We start from the raw sequence: 17,573 nt of genomic DNA, 5'->3' as shown, positions 1-17,573 counted from the left end.
TCCCAGTCCCCACACACAGACATAACAGACTGATACACTGACTGACTAGGATGCATATACAATGAATGTCAACAGCAGGTGGGCTTTTTCTTTTTTTGATCAAGCCGGGCTCATAAGGACACACAAGATTGTATTTCACCTACTGAATAAGCAGAGAGAGAGAAAGAGAGAGGGAGGAAGTTTCCTGAAGTACGTTTTCCCTCTGAGGTCCCCAGCTGGAGAGAGATGTGCTGTAAGTCAGCAAATGTAAAAGCAAGAGTTCACACCTGGCTCTCTTCATCAAACAGGCGGTAATTAACCTTCATGATGACCTCTGTGTTTCTAGAGAAATCTGTTTAATGCACATGAACTTGCACATGTGCATGAGAATGCTGGAGCATCAATCATCATGAAGCTCATTCTGTGAGATTAAAGAGAAAAGAGAAATCTGTTGTTGTTTTTTTAAGATTAGTCTGAATAATCTTTACACTCTGCAATGGTATGATGTAATCCTGGCTTAATTTGCATATCCTTCAACCCATAAATGCATGTAAATACAGTCCATATGGCGCATTCAGTCCTATGTAAACCACAGTGGAGTGATGCAATAAGAAATGTAGTATGGAAAACAGATGATGGCTTTTTCATGTCTGATATGGAGCTCCAGAGCATCGCAAATGCTGTTGTCCATCATTTCCTGGAAACACAGGCTTTGGCAGCATACTGTTGACCAGATACAGTCAAACACTGATATTTTTAGACCCTACTGGAGGTCTCTGAGAGAGTATCTTGTGAATTGAGTATCATGTGAGCGTGCGTGGAAGAGACTGGAGGATGTGAAGAGGTCTTGGCGTGGGGTGGACACATTGGCTGTACATTTGGAGATGGACAGCTGGGAAAAATCACCCAATTTTTTTTATTTTTTAAGTTGTCTATCATTTTGAAGCATTAACATTTGCCAGTTTGCTGAGCCTCCAGAGTTTGTCAGTTTGTAGCATTTATTGTAGGCTTCTAGATGTTTCATATGTCAGTGGGCTTAATGAACCACTGATGGCATTAATTATCACTCATATTTTTAACGCAAATTCATCAGTCATACTTTAAAAGGGTAGTTTACCCAAAAATAAAAGTAAATTGTGTCATCATTTACTCACCCTCTAGTTGTGAGATCATTTGACAATCATTGGAGGAATATTGATAACCAAAGTTTTAGTCCCCGTTGACTCCGTTGAACCAAAACTGTACATAGCATTCTTCAAAATATCTTCTTTTGTGTTCCACAGAAAGAGAGTTGTAAAGCTTTGGAATGACGTAAGGGTGAGAAAGAGTAAGAGAATTTAAATTTTTGGGTGAACTCTTTAATAATATTAGCTAATGCAATTGCCATTGCAGTCTCATACCTAGTTGCATATTATTCATTTTTACTAAATGTAGGCCTAGTTGTAGAGGTTTATGCACATCTGTCAATCAAATATATATCTCTGTTTACCTGAATTTATTTAGTAGTCAAAAAAAATCAGGGCTCCAGTTGAGCCTCCTTCTCAAGCCCTTCCATATGCAGGCTAATCTATTTAATCTGGATCACTCAAAAGATTATGTACATTATGAACATGTGGCATATGAACTTGTGAATGTAACAGCTATGTATGTTATATAAACAGTGTATAAGAACATGGTGATAAATGTGCAAATGGCTTAATGATGAATATAATAATCAACAGATGGTGTGTTATAGCGGTGTAGTATTTCAGCTTTGAAATCGTGTTTGCAAAACACATTGTGCAGGTAAATGGGTAATATAATACCATAGAGTGCAAATTAGGAAAGTAAAGCAGGTTTAAAATGTAAATGTTTACATTATTTAATAATAGTTTAGTAATAAGTGTGTGTGTGTGTGTGTGTGTGTGTGTGTGTGTGTGTGTGTGTTAAATTAAGTAAAACATTACAAAAATAACAAACTAGAATTTTTTTTACAGTACATAGCTAATATAATAAAATGTAAATTTAGTAAGTAAATCAATAAAAAACTGATTAAATATTCAATTATCCATACTTTTTATTTGATAACAGTTAAAAGGTAATTTTTTAAATAAATTATTAATTATTTTGAAAAGGAAAAATAAATACTAATTTAAGTAAGTTTAAGTAAAACAATATTAAATTATTTAAAACAATTTATAGCAATATAATACACAAGAATATAATAATATACATATAAATGATCACATATTAAATTATTTACACTTTGATGCAATTGTTAAATTTTACATTTCTGATCAATCTGTTGGTTTTATTTATTTATTTATTTTTTGGTCTGTTCAGCCGCTGCCTGGAGAGTGTGTTTGTACAAACATTAGAAACATTAAGAGCTGCATTCTTTCTTTGTAAATGTATAACAGTGAAGCATGTCAGATATGCCCAGATTAGTTTACTAACAAAGAATGAATAACCACACACTCACACACTTTGGGGTTTTCTGAAGGGTCTCTGTATTAGGTTTTAAAAGAAAAGTGTGAGAGTTTCATTTTTATGAGATTTATTTTAGATTTGGCATTTATGATCTGAGCCAGAGGTTTTGCTGTATAAAAGGCATTTTTGTTATGAGCTCTGGCCCGTGAGTGTATTCTCTGTGTTAGTAGGTGAACTGCAACAGCATGGCATCGAGCAACACTCCAAACTCACTTTTCATCTCTTACCACCCATTTGTTTTACAAGCGGCAGGTTGGTTCTTGTAAATGGCCCCGCCCTTTACAGAAAACACACACACGGCAGCAGCAGCAGTCCAAATGGCTGAAGGTGATTGAATGGCTGCCTGTGGAGACGTTTATTGACTTTCACAGCGGTGTGAATGAAGTCAGTTAGGGAGTGATGGAAGATCAGCCAATCACAAAAGCCCAGTGTTTGGTCAAGACCAATCCGGCTGGTTCATAACAAACGGCTTGTCAGATTGTGGAGCAGTGTCAGACAGGTTTTGTGAAAGAATGACTGATAAAATAGAGATAAATACATGCAACATTTAATCTGAAGAAACTTAGGTTTCTTCAGATCTTTAAAGGTTTGAAGTGTAATAAAATTGTCATCATTATATACCGTCATGACTTACTTTCTTCTGCAGAACACAAAATAAGTTTTGAACTTTGTTTTTAAGTCTATATCTGTTTATACACACCAAATTAAACTGTTTATAATAAACCATTAAAAAAAAAAAAAAGATTCATTGCTCAGACTGAAAAGCTGTTGTTCTGATTGAGCTTGATCTGAATTAAATTTCAGTCGGATTGAAAGAGATGGTATAGACCTTACACAAACTGATCAATAGAGAAAAAAACAACAACATGTAAACGCTTGAATCCAGTGATTTTCTCTCAATTTGATTCAAACATACTTGCTGTGATATGTTTGTTTGCATATATTTTACATCTTACAAATGTGTGTGTATTCACGCCTCACGTCTTTTGAATTGGTTAGTGGAGGAGAACAAATATTTAGTATTTGCTAAAAAACGCTTCTAACAAAAACTCATCTAACATTTAATAACCTCCCTCAATATAAAAACACCAAATATAAAAAATCAGCATCTAACTATTATCATGTAATGAACATGTATGTAATGCACATGTGAATGAATATAATGCAATGTTTCAGAATCTGTAATTGGACTGATGAAGACTAATGTAAAAATATATACAGAATGGTGTCCAATTTTGTTTTGGACCCCACTGACTTTCATTGTATGGACAAAATGTTTGAACTTCAACTCTAAGCTTGAGCAATATTAATAGTGAAGCTTGCCTTTACAAGCACCATTAAATCTACTTTAAACCGGTTTCATCATGCCAGGAAAATTTATTTGCATCTTGAAATTTGAACCGAGCAAGGTTGGATCAGAGGTGTGTCCGTGTGCCTCAGGTCTTGGCTTAAAAGACTATTACTAATTGTTTGAACATCGCACACACACACACACACACACACACACACACACACACACACACACACACACACACACACACACACACACACACACACACACACACAGACAGACAGACAGACAGACAGACACAGAGTTCTGGCAGTGACACACAGTTCAAAGTGCTCTGCTCTGGAATGTCATGCAGGTGTCCTTGGAGGTGAATGAGTGAATAGGGATTGCCCTTCAGTCACATAGTACAGCAGTAAGCATTCCTCTACTCTAGACCACACACACACACACATAGCCTTAATAATCTGAAGTGATCAGGCATTCCATAACTCACACACTCTAAATGAAAGGTTATTTGATTTTGCTAATCACAACCTAGAGATAATTCTTATGACGATTCCTCTGGCATCCATTATACTGTATATCTCTCTTATGGCTATGGGTGTATGAATGCTGTTTACATAATGCTGAGATTTATGCTTGATTTGCACAGCACAAAGCGTGTTAATACACAGTTCACTGGTAAAGCAGGGTTGTTTGATTCCACTTTCTTTGAAGACACACAACATGCCTGACAGAAATGTAAACACTCACAATATCATCTTTCCAGAACATACCCACAATGCACTGTGTCTTCACTTCTGACTGCATGTCATATCTCGTATTCTCGTTATGGGAAAAATCACAGGGCAACGTCCAGGAATCCACCATTTAATGTTAATCCAACCTTTTAACCCTATGAAGCCTACTGTAGCAAATTTCAAAGGCCTCTAAATTATCAACATGATTAAAACTTTGTTGAAGAACCTGTTGCACACAATCTACTACTTGCCATCTGTCACGTGATTGATAATATACTTTTTTTTTTTGCAAATAAAAGACCTTTGATTGTCATAATATAAACATCAGAGTGTGATACTCCTGTTTTTTTGCTGTGAAGTTTTTTGTACTGATTTTTATATCCAAAAAATAAGAATATTTTTTTTTATATATAAAATGAAAAGACAAAGTATCATCTTACCAAGACATTATTGGGAGATAAACTGATATTTATATTTAATGTACATAAGTAGTCTGCTATATTGTTATAAAGATCTCATTGATTCACATTACAAGCTATCAGAATCAATCTTAATTTTTGTTTCTGCTGTGATGTCAAAAGGTAAGGTTAGCGAGGGTCATTCAAAACAGAGGCAGATGGCCTAGTGTAAAATGGTGTGTGTGTCAGTGCTGTAGTTTGTGTTTATTTACATAATGTGAAGTGAATAGTGACTACAAAAGTGAGAAGAACAGGTGGGCCTGTTTCAGTTACCTTATAACACAACATCCCACACCTACTGCTTTACTTACTATAGAGGGGAACTTATACAGCTGTTGGTTTTGAGCTCATAAACTTGATATCCTCGAGCACATTTCAGATTCACCATCACCATATGTCTATCAGACAAGCCCTTCCGGTCAGAGTGGGTGGTTCCTGGCCAGAGTAAACTAAAGTGGGACAGACTTCATGCTAATAAAAGTCTGGTTGTATAAGACTAGTCTTATATCGACTTATCTGTCTGCAAATTACAGTTATGCCCATTATTGTTCTTTCCAGTTTTATTATCATTTTAGCTTGTTTATTATCTTATTATTATCTGTGTTAGTATTTCCCTTCACTTGCACTGGGTTTGCAGGGTTTTATAAGCTGTAAAGTTGTTTAACCAGTTCCTATCATGCCAATAAAACACACTGGAACTGAACTGCATAAAAGTGACAGAGTAGTGTTGAATGGTTGTGTATTAGAAAAGCACTGACATTTTTCTTAATGCATATTCATATACACACTGAAGTGTTATGTTAGTCAGCTCACATGCGGGACTGTCTGTCTGGCTTTGACTCAACTACACTCTCTGTCATATAGCAAAACAGACCTGATTTGAGATTTACACATCCCTCAGGTAATGATTTGGCCACCTGAAGGCACATCCTGACAAATAAATCACCTTTCAGAGCAGTGTTTGTTAGACTGAGCATCCTAATTCATGTAAATGGTTTTCCTCCCGTCTGCCTCTAGTGTTTCAGAGGTACTTGTCATTTATTGTCTGTTGTTTACCACTGTTTCATTTTTACGAAAGGGTGTAGTATTCTAAGTGCACACAAAGGAACCTGGTGAGAAATATAGGACGTTTAAGAGTGTGAGATAACAGAGTTCCGGCTGATTTTAAACAAACAGGTTGAACAACTGACAAAATCACCATAAAAACACCGTGAAAGTAGTCCTTGCAATTTGTGTACAGTATTTTAAGTCTTCTGAAGTCTTATGATCTGTATTTGTGTGAGGAACGGGGGTCAAGATAAGAAAAAGAAAAAAAGAAAAGAAATCTATTAGAAAACACATGTGCCAGGTTCTTGAAAATGTGCTCTTTATATTCATCACATGTGGTTTATATGGTTTTGAAATACTTTTATATAGAAGTCGACTGATATGGTTTTTTCTCTGGCCGATGTCAATATTTAGAAATCAGGGCAGCCGATGGCCAATATATGATGGCAATTCTTTTGGCCGATTTTCTTTTTTTTCCTCCCTTCATCTCATAAAAGAGAGTTTGAGTAAATGATTATTGCAGGGTACAAGATAGTAAAAGTAGTATTAGTAGTAGTAGTCTAATTCATAGTAATAATTAGGGCTGCACGATAAATCGCATGCGATATTTAATGCACATCTTGGCAGTAAAGCTGGTTCTGTAATTAGTAGTAAATCTCCATCACCTGCATGCTCTCACGTTGAGCAGCATTTACTACACAGATTTACTACAACCACGATCATATTTTGCGCATGTTTTGCGCAGCTTGTCAGTTAACAACCGCTCAGTGTAGTAAATGCTGCTCCATTTGAAAGCGCACAGGTAATGATTACAGAACCAGATTTACTGACAAGATGCGCATTAAATATTACATGCCATTTATCATGCAGCCCTAGTAATAATACTTGGCTCAAAACGTATGTACCTTCTCAAAAGAGTTCTGAAGCATGCTTTTTGTTTATGTTTGCTGACAGACACCAGTGTTTTTCATAGACTTGTAAATGCAAATTCATTCTCTGCCAGCAGGAGACACTGTTGGAGCGGGAGATATAGCGGTAATCAAATAAGCGCCGCGTTCAAAAAAGCTATCAGGAATTACAGGAAAGACAAAATTAAAATGATATTAAAGCTTTTCTGAAGACAGTCAGTTCTTTTCAAAAATACATTCATATAAAAACACCCATGCAGCATTTTAATTTTGAAACGTGCACTGCTCAGTTTATTCAACGAAGTATAAGCCTTTTGGAAAATCTATTTGTGGCAGTCAGTTTTGATATTGTGATGATTGGACAATGGAAAAAAACACGGATGACATCAGGCGCTTTTCGCTCAGAGTTGCTTTTTTTAACTTCAGGCACTCAGAGTGCTCCTTCAAAAACGTGAGTCCACAAGTCGTCAAATAACGCATGCGCATCCATAATAAAACGTGCCTCACGTGGCTCCGGGGGATGAATAAAGGCCTCCAGTAGCAAATCCATGTGATTTTGTAAGAAAAATATCCATATTTCACATGTAATAAACACTTTTCTCTCACTTCCGGTATCTGTCGTAGGTGGAAGCCACAATCTACTTTTATAGCATTTTCTAAAAATATTATTATTAATGTCTCTAAAAATGTAATTTGGTGTAACTGTCAAGTTAAAAGTTATAAAATGTTTCTTTACACATTTAAATACATGTGAGTGTACATATCTTAATCATTAATTTGAAATATATTTTAAGATAAATCTTAATTTATTTATTTTACAAATATCATGAATTTGAAATGACAAATTCATGTTGGTTTAAGCCAGTCTTTACAGCAGGGTGTGCTGTCAAATCAACAGGAACCTTTCATGCTTCTAATGTGAATGTAAGTGTTCATAGTAAAATTAAGACAGATGTAGAATAAAAAGAAGAGAAGTCCAGTTGATAGACACTGTGGTTACATGAGTGTTTACACACTCATATGCATATGATGCTGCCGTAGCGTGCATCTCCCAACCACAACCACAGTGTAAACAAATCAGATGCTACACTCATCTGATCCCAAACAGTCACGGGAGCCCGTCTGAGCTCTGCTCTCCATAGAGGAGTGTGCTGGAGGATTAAAAAAAGCCCTTACATCCTCAGACAGAGCTGCCCGTGATCATCCAGAGATCCAGCCCGTTCTTCCCTAAGCGCGCTGATAAAGTTTTTAACAGATGACAAGTTGCCCTGGGAAGAGGCACAGCTGTGAAGCTGGAGGGTGATTTGCATGTTTACTGGTGTGTGTGTGTGTGTGTGTGTGTGTGTGTGTGTGTGTGTGTGTGTGTGTGTGTGTGTGTGTGTGTGTGTGTGTTTGCTAGCACTACACACTGTTAGAGAGCACGCGTGTGTTCCCCACTCCTCCCATGGGGGAGAAAGTTAACATGATGGCTTCCTTTACTCTTTAGGAGAGAGAGAGAGAAGGATAGAAATAGACTTGTCACTTACTTTGATGGTTTGAAATACACGTTCAGAAATGTGGTGCGGGTTTCCCAGCAGTCGTTTACTCAAAGGCTTTATGATACTGGATATAATTCATGTGTTTGGGCCGTGTCCTCATGTCAGGCCCTGAGAGCCTGCTATTTGTGTGCAGACCACAGAAATGAAAGGAAAACAGTCACGTAAGGACACATTCACACTCACAAAATAATCACAGCAGGTGGTTTTTAAATATTTGCTTTTCAGCTTTAGATTTTTTTAGAAAATTATTGGTTGGAAAAACACAATTAAAATAAAAAAAAAACAAAAAAAATAACAAAAAAAACAAAAACAAAAAATAAATAATAAAATAAAATATAAAATGTGTTACTGAAACAAGAAGTTCGGACAAATTAAAATTTAAATTATTTAGTTTATTTATCGAAATGACTGTGTGAAATGTGTTATGTGCCAAAATATTATTATTAAATTTAACTGATAATTTTTTTTAAACATTTACACTACATTACATTAAATTAAACTTTAGTGTCTGAACTTACTGTTTCAAGAGAAAATGTCAAAAAAGGAAAATGTAAATGTAAATTATGATGTGCCGAAATATATATTGTTTATTAAATAAAATATTTTTTATTACATAACACATTTTATATCACAGATTTCTTATTTTATTATTATTATTTATATAAATAATTATTTATAATTATTATTATAATAATTAATTAATTACACTTTTCTCTCTTTGTTGTTCCCATAACTCTTTGTATCTGTGTTATATAATTATATAATTATCTGGACCAAATTATTTTGCATATAAAAATACAAAAGACAGGTCTCAGAATAGTAAAATAAGATTCAAATAAATTCTCTGGTGGGCAGTTGCAAACTTATATGCATGTACAGCAACAGCAGCTTGTCTCATTGTCTGCATGTCTGGACATGTTCAGAGGACTGACCACATACAACCACTGAATCTCATATGCAGACAAGCATTTAACACTGTTTCTCTAACAAGTTAAATGTTCATTAATGACACTCTGACCCCTTCTCACAAAAGGCAAGCAAAGAAAATAAAGTCTGGGATATTTCCAGGCTGTTTTGTGGCAGTGTCTCCAAAAGGACAAGCATATTTTTCTTTGAAGCACACACAGATACACAAAAGCACATGTGAAAGTTTATACTGAGTTTTTTTCCTAGCTCAATGCAGTCTTTATCTAGTCAGTGGGTTCTGGTGTATTTCTTAAACAATACGGCTCTGTTTACATCATGCGACTCTAAGATTTCTGTTGGCCAGAAGGTTTCAGAACCCTCCACATGTTTTCTGTGATTAATTTACCTGTAAACATGTGCATGAACTACAAGTAGCCCAAACCTACTCAAATAAACATGCACCAATTAGACATAATACATCCACAATTTATTATAATACATCCTATGCCTCTCAACTGTAATAAAGCGATTTCAGCATTTTATAATATGAATGATGAAACTACATCTGGTTTATTTTGTAAAATTCCATGTTTCGTAGTGACTTCAGTGTGATCGAAGATAACATGCTGCACTTAGTAATGAGCGCTTTCAAAACACTGCTTCATGAAGCTTCGAAATCTTTACGAAACATTTGTTTCAGTAAACAATGCTTCATTAATGTCACGACTTTCACTTTTTCGACTTTCATTATGTCATAACTGTTTCGAAATATTAATGGTTTGCCACTAGGGGGCGATCTCTAAATGCATGAATTATACATTTGTATAATAAAAACAAAAAGTTGTAGTTAGTAGTCTCTTATTGGCCTGATAAACCAAGCTCTCCATAAAACGAACAAAACAAGCCCTACAATTTAATACAATAACACACATTATACACTTAATATTTAATAGTATAGGATTTGTTAATTGCATGTAATAGATTACAGTTTCAATAAAACATGTGTTTGTGCATACTTAGGCTGTTTTCATTGCATTGATGTCATTTGGACCAGCAGGGGAACATTTTGAGCATTTCAAAACAATGGATCATTTTGCAATCATTTCGAAAAGATTCTATATGCGAGATTCGAAAAACTTAAAATGCTTCTCCCATCACTATCTGAGATGTATATGGTGTCTAAACACATGGAGAAGGGCACTTACAGTGCATTCAAGTCATAATTACGATATCAAGGCGAGATGTTATTTTGGTCAAATTCATGAGTAAAAGTCTTTGCACACTGAGTCTGAAATTTTCGTATGAAATTTTCACACGTTGAAAAATAAATACGACCTCACATTGTGTCAATCACATTTACACAATGCCTCCGAAACTTTCATCCATCATAAAAAAATCAGATCTGGTTCGATTTTATGCGTTTTTGCATCCGTAGCATGCATGCAAAAAACTGAAAAATGCATGCAAAAATTTCGAACTCAGTGTGCAATGGCCATAAGATGATGATTTAGCATTAGTTTACAAAAAAAAAATGATTCAATTTGAAGGTGGAGTAAATTTAATCGTCATATGATCTTTTGTAATTGTGCAATTCAATCGTTTGAATCCAATTCTGAAACTATAGGCTTAAACAAAGTGCAGTGTTTCCCACTCAAGACTTTGTGGTGCCGCTCATGTGCTTGCAACTCATAAATACGGTCTTCCCAGCATGACTTGAATGCGCTGTTAGTCACACAGATCACAACAACTTTTATGTTTTTCTGTGTCTCATCATCTCACAGACTCCTTTTCTATTCTCCCAAAACGTGCCCTTTAGCACAAAGTGTTTCTATTCTCGTCCTACTGGTCACGTGAGTGTGGGGGTCAGGGGCTTGTGGTCAGGTTTACAGGGCCGCTATGAGCTCACTGCTGACCCCCAAACACAGCAGATGGCCCTTACTGTGCATGCTGGGATAGGGTAGGGCTCACGACTCACTGTCCTGGAAAGACCCTCACAGTGGAGGTAGATATCTCACACACACACACACACACATGCTTCTTCTCATGTAGCCTCATTGAGTCAGAAGAGGAAGCTGCACACATGCAGAGTGATTGTCCCAGCTTTCAGCCGGTCTAGTCTGTTGTGTGTCTTTGTGGATTTGGATTCAGAACATTGGCTTAATGAGTTCAGCACAAGGTGAAGTGCGGCATAGACGTGTGCGAGGGTTCCTACAGGTACAGTCTGATGCTGTTTTGGTGTTTTGGTGTGAATGGGACGGTGAATAGTCAAAGCATGCTGGAACAGTTCGGATTGCTATACTTATTTGGATTGATCTGTTGACACAATATGAAGTACTGTTTAAGTACTAGACTGTTAATATAATAATGAGAGCATTTACATATTCAGCCTTAAGGTCATATTTTTACTGTTGCTTGGTGAATTTTTGTGGGCATTTCCAGTCATTTCAATAGGAATCTGCATGATTGAATTCACCACATTGACCATCAGAAAGCTTTACTTCGTACATTGCTTCACTATTGACAATGGAAAATATAACTTTTTGTAGTCACTGAATTTTTCACTGAAATTTTGCTAACACCTTTTACACTTTGCATGCTTAATAATTTGCTGTATAAGATCATGTAAATGCCTTAAACAGTAGTGGGTTATTGGTTAAATGGTTCAGATTCCTTTCCCTAGTTTTGCTGTGTATGTAAACACTACTAATTTGCACATGTCTGTTTATATTTTAAGAGCAAAATTGGACAGTACCTCAGTGATTTCCTTTTTTAGAGCTATTAGTTAGATCGATAGGTATTGTTATTTTGTTGTACATGCATTCGATCGGGGAACAAAATTGCAACAAAAAAATATTTATAAAAATATTTTACAGTTAACCATAAGCTTTATTTGGTATCATCTAAATAAGCTGGTTTTATTTATTCGAAATAAACCATTTAATATTTAAGAAGATTTTTTCCTATAATAAATCTGAATAGATACATTTTTTGGGTGACTCTAAAACTAAAGCGATAGTTCTTACAAAAATTTTAATTCTGTCATCATTTACTCACCTTCATGTTTTTCAAGCCTGTATGAATTAATTTCTTCTGTGGAACATAGTAGAAGATATTTTGAGATTCCACAGAATTTTTTTTGTACAAAAACCAAAACTATCTGGTTACCAAAATTCTTCAAAATATCTTATTTTATGTTCCACAGAAGAATGAAACTCATACAGGTTTGGAATGACATAAAGGTGAGTAAATGATGACAGAATTTTCATTTCTGGAAATAAATTAATTTCAAGGATCACATTTACAGTGTAGCTGTGTTGTGTGCCATGTTTGGGTTGTTGTTATAGTGGCCTCTGTGTCATCAACCCCTGAATGCATTAGGTTTCAAGAATGCAACAGGTGCGATTCAGGTTTTTCCTTTTGGCTTGAACTGAACAGGTGCTTTCTAGATGTTTCTCTGAGCCATGTAATTCCTGTAACAGTTTAATGTGTCAGACAGTGCTCTAAAGCAATCTCAGAGCTGATATCTGTTTCCTGTGCGTTCTGTGTGCAGTCGGCCATCTGTAGCAGAGAAAGATAGGTTTGTTAATCTCAAGCCTCAGATCCTTTGTTGTAACTCTAAGTGAGGGAAGATTAGAGCAGTGCTGAAGAGGCAGAGAGCCAGATTCCCTATCTATGTCCCATCACGAGTCCATGCTCTTGTCTCTGGGCCGTGTGCCCGGTTGCCCCTAAACAGTTCTGGCTCTTCAGGAAAACACTTTCATTACATTTTCCAAAAAACAGACTGTGGGAAAACTCGCATGCATGTATGTATGTCTGAACATCTCCAGTGTTAATGACAAATCCCACGAGATGAGTGATTGATGCTGCAGGTTCATCATATGCATGAGTGTGTGTTGAGTTTGAACCATGGTAAGTCACTGTAAGTTGAAAGGTTTTTGGCTCACACCTGCACACTCCTGTTCCTTATGTGGAGGCTGTATGGAAGTACAGTATGTGGGCCTGCTGAAGCTCTCCTCAGCTGTTAGAGCAAAGAGTCACAGAGAATCATGCTCTTATTTGTGCTCTCTAGCCTTAGTCTAAACAGGATTTATTTGAATGGTGATTAAAAGGGATAGTACAATTTGTGTAATTTTATATATCATATATTATTTTATAAATTCGTAAACTAAATAATAATTAAAAAATCTAATTAAAAAACAATAAAAAATAAACAATAATTAAAAAAATAATAATTTCTAGGGCTTAGAATGTTCCAATTCAACACTGTAGAAACAAAACTAAACTAAACAAAACACAAAATAAAAACTAACAACTAAAAAATTGTACATTTACAATGAAAAACAGCAGCTGTGGTTGCCAGAACTTTACTGTAAAAAAACACTGTAGCAACATTTTAGGTTCTACAGATTTTACTTCAATTTACAGAAAAAAAAAACTATTATGTTACCAATATAATGTCAATATACCAACCTATTGAAGTACTAATATCTGTGTTGTACCTTTGTAATATACTGATGGTAATATACAGGTGGAGATATACAGGTGGAAATTATACAATGACTTTACTTTTTCACTTCCAAAAACTGTACATTTAAAAGTATTTTATTGTAAAATTACATGAAATGAAAGGTTAGATCTATTACAGTTACTCACCATACAGAAACCTACTGTTAACCAGTTACCAGGTTTTTCCCTTAGCATTTTCACAGTCTTTTAATGTTAAAATCATGATCATTTCAACATGAACAAATGTTCCCCCATGCAGTAGTGGACCCTCGTGCATCGTAAGCAATGTTGAACAGCCGAGTCAATGAGTCAGAGAGAAAAGTGGAAGTGTAGCTTAGCCATAGAAATAAAACTTCAAATAAAAAATGATAAAACCAGGCTCCTTCCTCCACAGTCCCTCAATCACAGGTCTACATCTGTAAAAGGGTAAATCTGCTGAGCTAAAACACATGGATTAGATGTTGCAGGCAGGCCTATCTTCTGAATATCTCATTAAGACACAATTACATTTTCTTCTGCTGACCTGAGCTGAACCTCCACTCTCATTTTACATTTGCTTTTGTTAAAATTTTGTTTATTTCACAAGCTGGGATTTTCTCACACTGCATTTTCGTTATAAACAAGCTGCACTCAAAACCGCTTGCTTGATTTTCTTTACAGATTGCACTATTACACCCATATCCTAACTACATTAGCCATGTGTCCTCTCTCTAGGTCTGACTGGGTGGAGATCGTGGAGCCGCGCTCGAGGGAGCGCATGTATGTCAACCTGCTGACCGGCGAGTGCGGGTGGGAACTACCGCCCGGTGTCCCGGTCCGTCAGTCGGACGGCAACCAGTGGTGGGAGCTTTTTGACAGCAATAACAATCGGTTCTACTACTACAACTGCACAAGCCAGCAGACGGTCTGGCACAGGCCTCACGACTGTGACATAGTGCCTCTAGCACAGCTCCAAGCCATGAGGAGGAGCTCTGAGGCCGAGCTGAGGGGTCAAGGGAGGATCCAGAGAGGACCGGCGGATGGCAAGCGGACACCCCAACCTGGACTGGGGTCTTCTTCACTGGAGCAGGAGAGTGGGAGGGAGACACCATCGTCCAAGGGTAAAGGAGACAGTTTCGAGAGAAGGAACCAGGGAAATAGGTGAGGATGTGTGGAGCACTTCTTATGGTGGCAATTAAAGTGTCATTCCAAACATGTATGACTTGATTCTTCAGTGTTCCGATGTCCATCCATTGTGTGGACAAACAACATTCTTTAACTTATCCTCTTTGGTGTTCTGCAGAAGAGAGTCATACAGGTTTGAAATGACTTGACTGTGAATAAATGATGACACATTTTCCATTTTTGGATGAAAGACCTCTGCTCTCTGTGACGTACATGTTGATGTGTTTAATGGGTTTCATGGGATTAATGCCAGGGACTGCGTTTTAATCTATTTTAGAAGGTTATAGTGTGCTTACAGATTAACCTCTTAGTTAAGTTGCAGTCTCAGCAATTTGCCATTTTGTCTTGACTTTCTTGCTCTTGGCACTTTTACACTAGAGCTTTTTGGCTTTTGGAAATGTGGTTCGGTTGTAACATGCATTTAGGAACGCAACATGCACCATCTGTTTCACCAGCTTTGTAATGAGCAATGTTTATAAAACTGCCAACAAAAGAGAATCTTTAAGGAGTTCCTCCACCAAAATAAAAACTTGATGTTTAACGTTTAAAGGTTTAACGTTTGAAAATGAATAAATTAAGACTTAGAATCAGATTCTTATTACACTATCTTTATTAAATGCTCAAATATGATTGTGAATATAAAATCAAGTATTTTTTCTTTTTTTCACATGCTACATTCTCTCATCTGTATGAAATACCCCATCATGACAGTAGTTGAATGAAAAGTGAAAATTGACCATAGGAAGAAGAAAAGGTTTATGCTAATGTCCACTGTAGCGCCTCTTGTGGCCACACTTGTCGCTACACATGGATTGCATTATGAATTGCTTTGAATTACATTTCTGAATCTAATAGTATGTGGAATTGTGCTTGGATAGCTACAAGCATTTGTGTTCCCTCTATTGATTGATGAACTCAGAGTATGAATATGTCTGTCATTGGAAGCCATGGCTTATTGGATAAGGTCTTACCTGGTCTAACACACACATGATGTCACACATTGGCTTTCTGGGTCAACCCTGTAGTCTCTTTGCTGGTAAAAATAACATGCAGGGTCTGTTCTCCTAATATTTTCTTCATTTTGGACTCTTGAAGCTGTTTTGGCACAGATACGCTGTTCAGCTGGTCGAGCGCCAGCTACTGAGAACACTGTATGAGAGAGAGAGAGAGAGAGAGAGAGAGAGAGAGAGAGAGGGAAAGGTGCCTAGAAGACTTCTCTAACAAAATCTGCCTTAAATGGTCACACACTTTTCCTAGTGTGAAACACACACCCGTTAACGCACCCTGGAATGCTCTTTCTGTGCGGTACTTAAAATGCTGTGCTATACCTGTTTGCTAATTGTAGCTTCTTGGGTGGGTCACCCTCACACACACTTCCACCCACTTAAACTTCAGACCTGTTGGTTTTTCAGCAGCTGATTTTAGGGCACACAGTTGTTTCTTTCTTTCTTTTTTCTTTTTTAGGTTAACTACACCATTTTCATCCAGTTTTGTTATTGTTAACTACAACTAAAAATAGTTTTCAGTAATTAAAATAAAGCTGAGATAAAATGAATTATAAATATTAAATATAAAAAAATCTTAAATGCAAATTAAATATGTTGTTTTGATGACTAAGTACTAATATTACTAAAACTGACATAAACATAAATGCTATGAAAATGAATAAATGCTATAATGCTCTATTATGTAATAATTAATACAATAAAATAATATATTAAAAAAGTTTTTCTCTTCTAAAATGTTACAAATTTTAATATGATGTTTTGATGCCTAAGTTAAATAGGTAAATAGCCATAAGTTAAAGTGCTAAAAATACTAAATTTAAAGCTAAATAGAAATATTAAAAAACTAATAAAAATTATGAAAGCACATAACAAAAAAACTGAAAATATAAAAATAAAAGTAAAATTCTAAATGTGAGTAAATGATATAGTGGTCTATTAATAATAATGCATTTCTCAAGTATTCTTTCTTGCATGTTTTCGCTTCATCTTTTTTTTGTCTTTTGTGAGTTCTTTACATACAAAATTATCTATTAATTCTACGGACATTTCTGTTAACTCTAAAACACAATGCAATGAAGTTTAAAATTCAAAATACTGGAAAAACACCTGTAAAAAATAAAAACGTAAAAATTCCTTCAAATTATACAGTGCCCTGTTTTTGCAGATGTTTTTTCAGAGTGTGTGAGTATGTGTGTCTGTGCACACGCTAGTTCTCAGGAAAGCAAATTAGCAGCTCACACTCAATTAAAAGTAGGGCAAGTATTCCAGCCTGTACATATTTTTGGAGTGTGTGTGTGTGTGTGTGTGTGTGTGTGTGTGTGTGTGTGTGTGTGTGTGTGTGTGTGTGTGTGTGTGTGTGGTGCAGCTAGAGGACGTCCAGTGCCAGCTGCCGTCAGAAGGAGTGTAGCCCAGTGACGCTGAGTTGTTTTTGGGTAGAGTCATAGTGCACGTCCCTGAGGTCATGGAGGAAACCTGGTTCTCTATACTTGAACACGTGTTGCATGTCCTGTGGACGTCAGAGAGGGTAAGAGCTCTACTCTCGAGGGGTTCTTGGGCTGC

At 36.2% G+C, this 17,573-nt stretch overlaps 1 protein-coding gene across 3 annotated transcripts in view; it reads left to right on the top strand.

Moving 5' to 3' along the window:
* The window catches only part of LOC109057583 (rho GTPase-activating protein 39-like), a 68,563-nt gene that overhangs the window by 16,237 nt on the left and 34,753 nt on the right, over positions 1-17,573 (top strand). Inside the window, exons 1-2 of one of the 3 annotated variants that reach the window (XM_042750499.1) lie at positions 10,904-11,550; positions 14,557-14,982. In XM_042750499.1, the coding sequence (XP_042606433.1) occupies positions 14,600-14,982 (383 nt within the window). In that variant the 5' untranslated portion in view covers positions 10,904-11,550; positions 14,557-14,599. Of the gene's footprint in view, positions 1-10,903; positions 11,551-14,556; positions 14,983-17,377; positions 17,539-17,573 lie in introns of those variants that run through there. The other 2 variants (XM_042750498.1, XM_042750500.1) reach the window with 2 other exon arrangements.

The sequence above is a fragment of the Cyprinus carpio genome, chromosome B23, assembly GCF_018340385.1.
Source record: "Cyprinus carpio isolate SPL01 chromosome B23, ASM1834038v1, whole genome shotgun sequence".
NCBI lineage: Eukaryota > Metazoa > Chordata > Actinopteri > Cypriniformes > Cyprinidae > Cyprinus > Cyprinus carpio.
The sequence above is the reverse complement of the archived record's forward strand: the minus strand, read 5'-3'. Positions and strand labels throughout refer to the sequence as shown.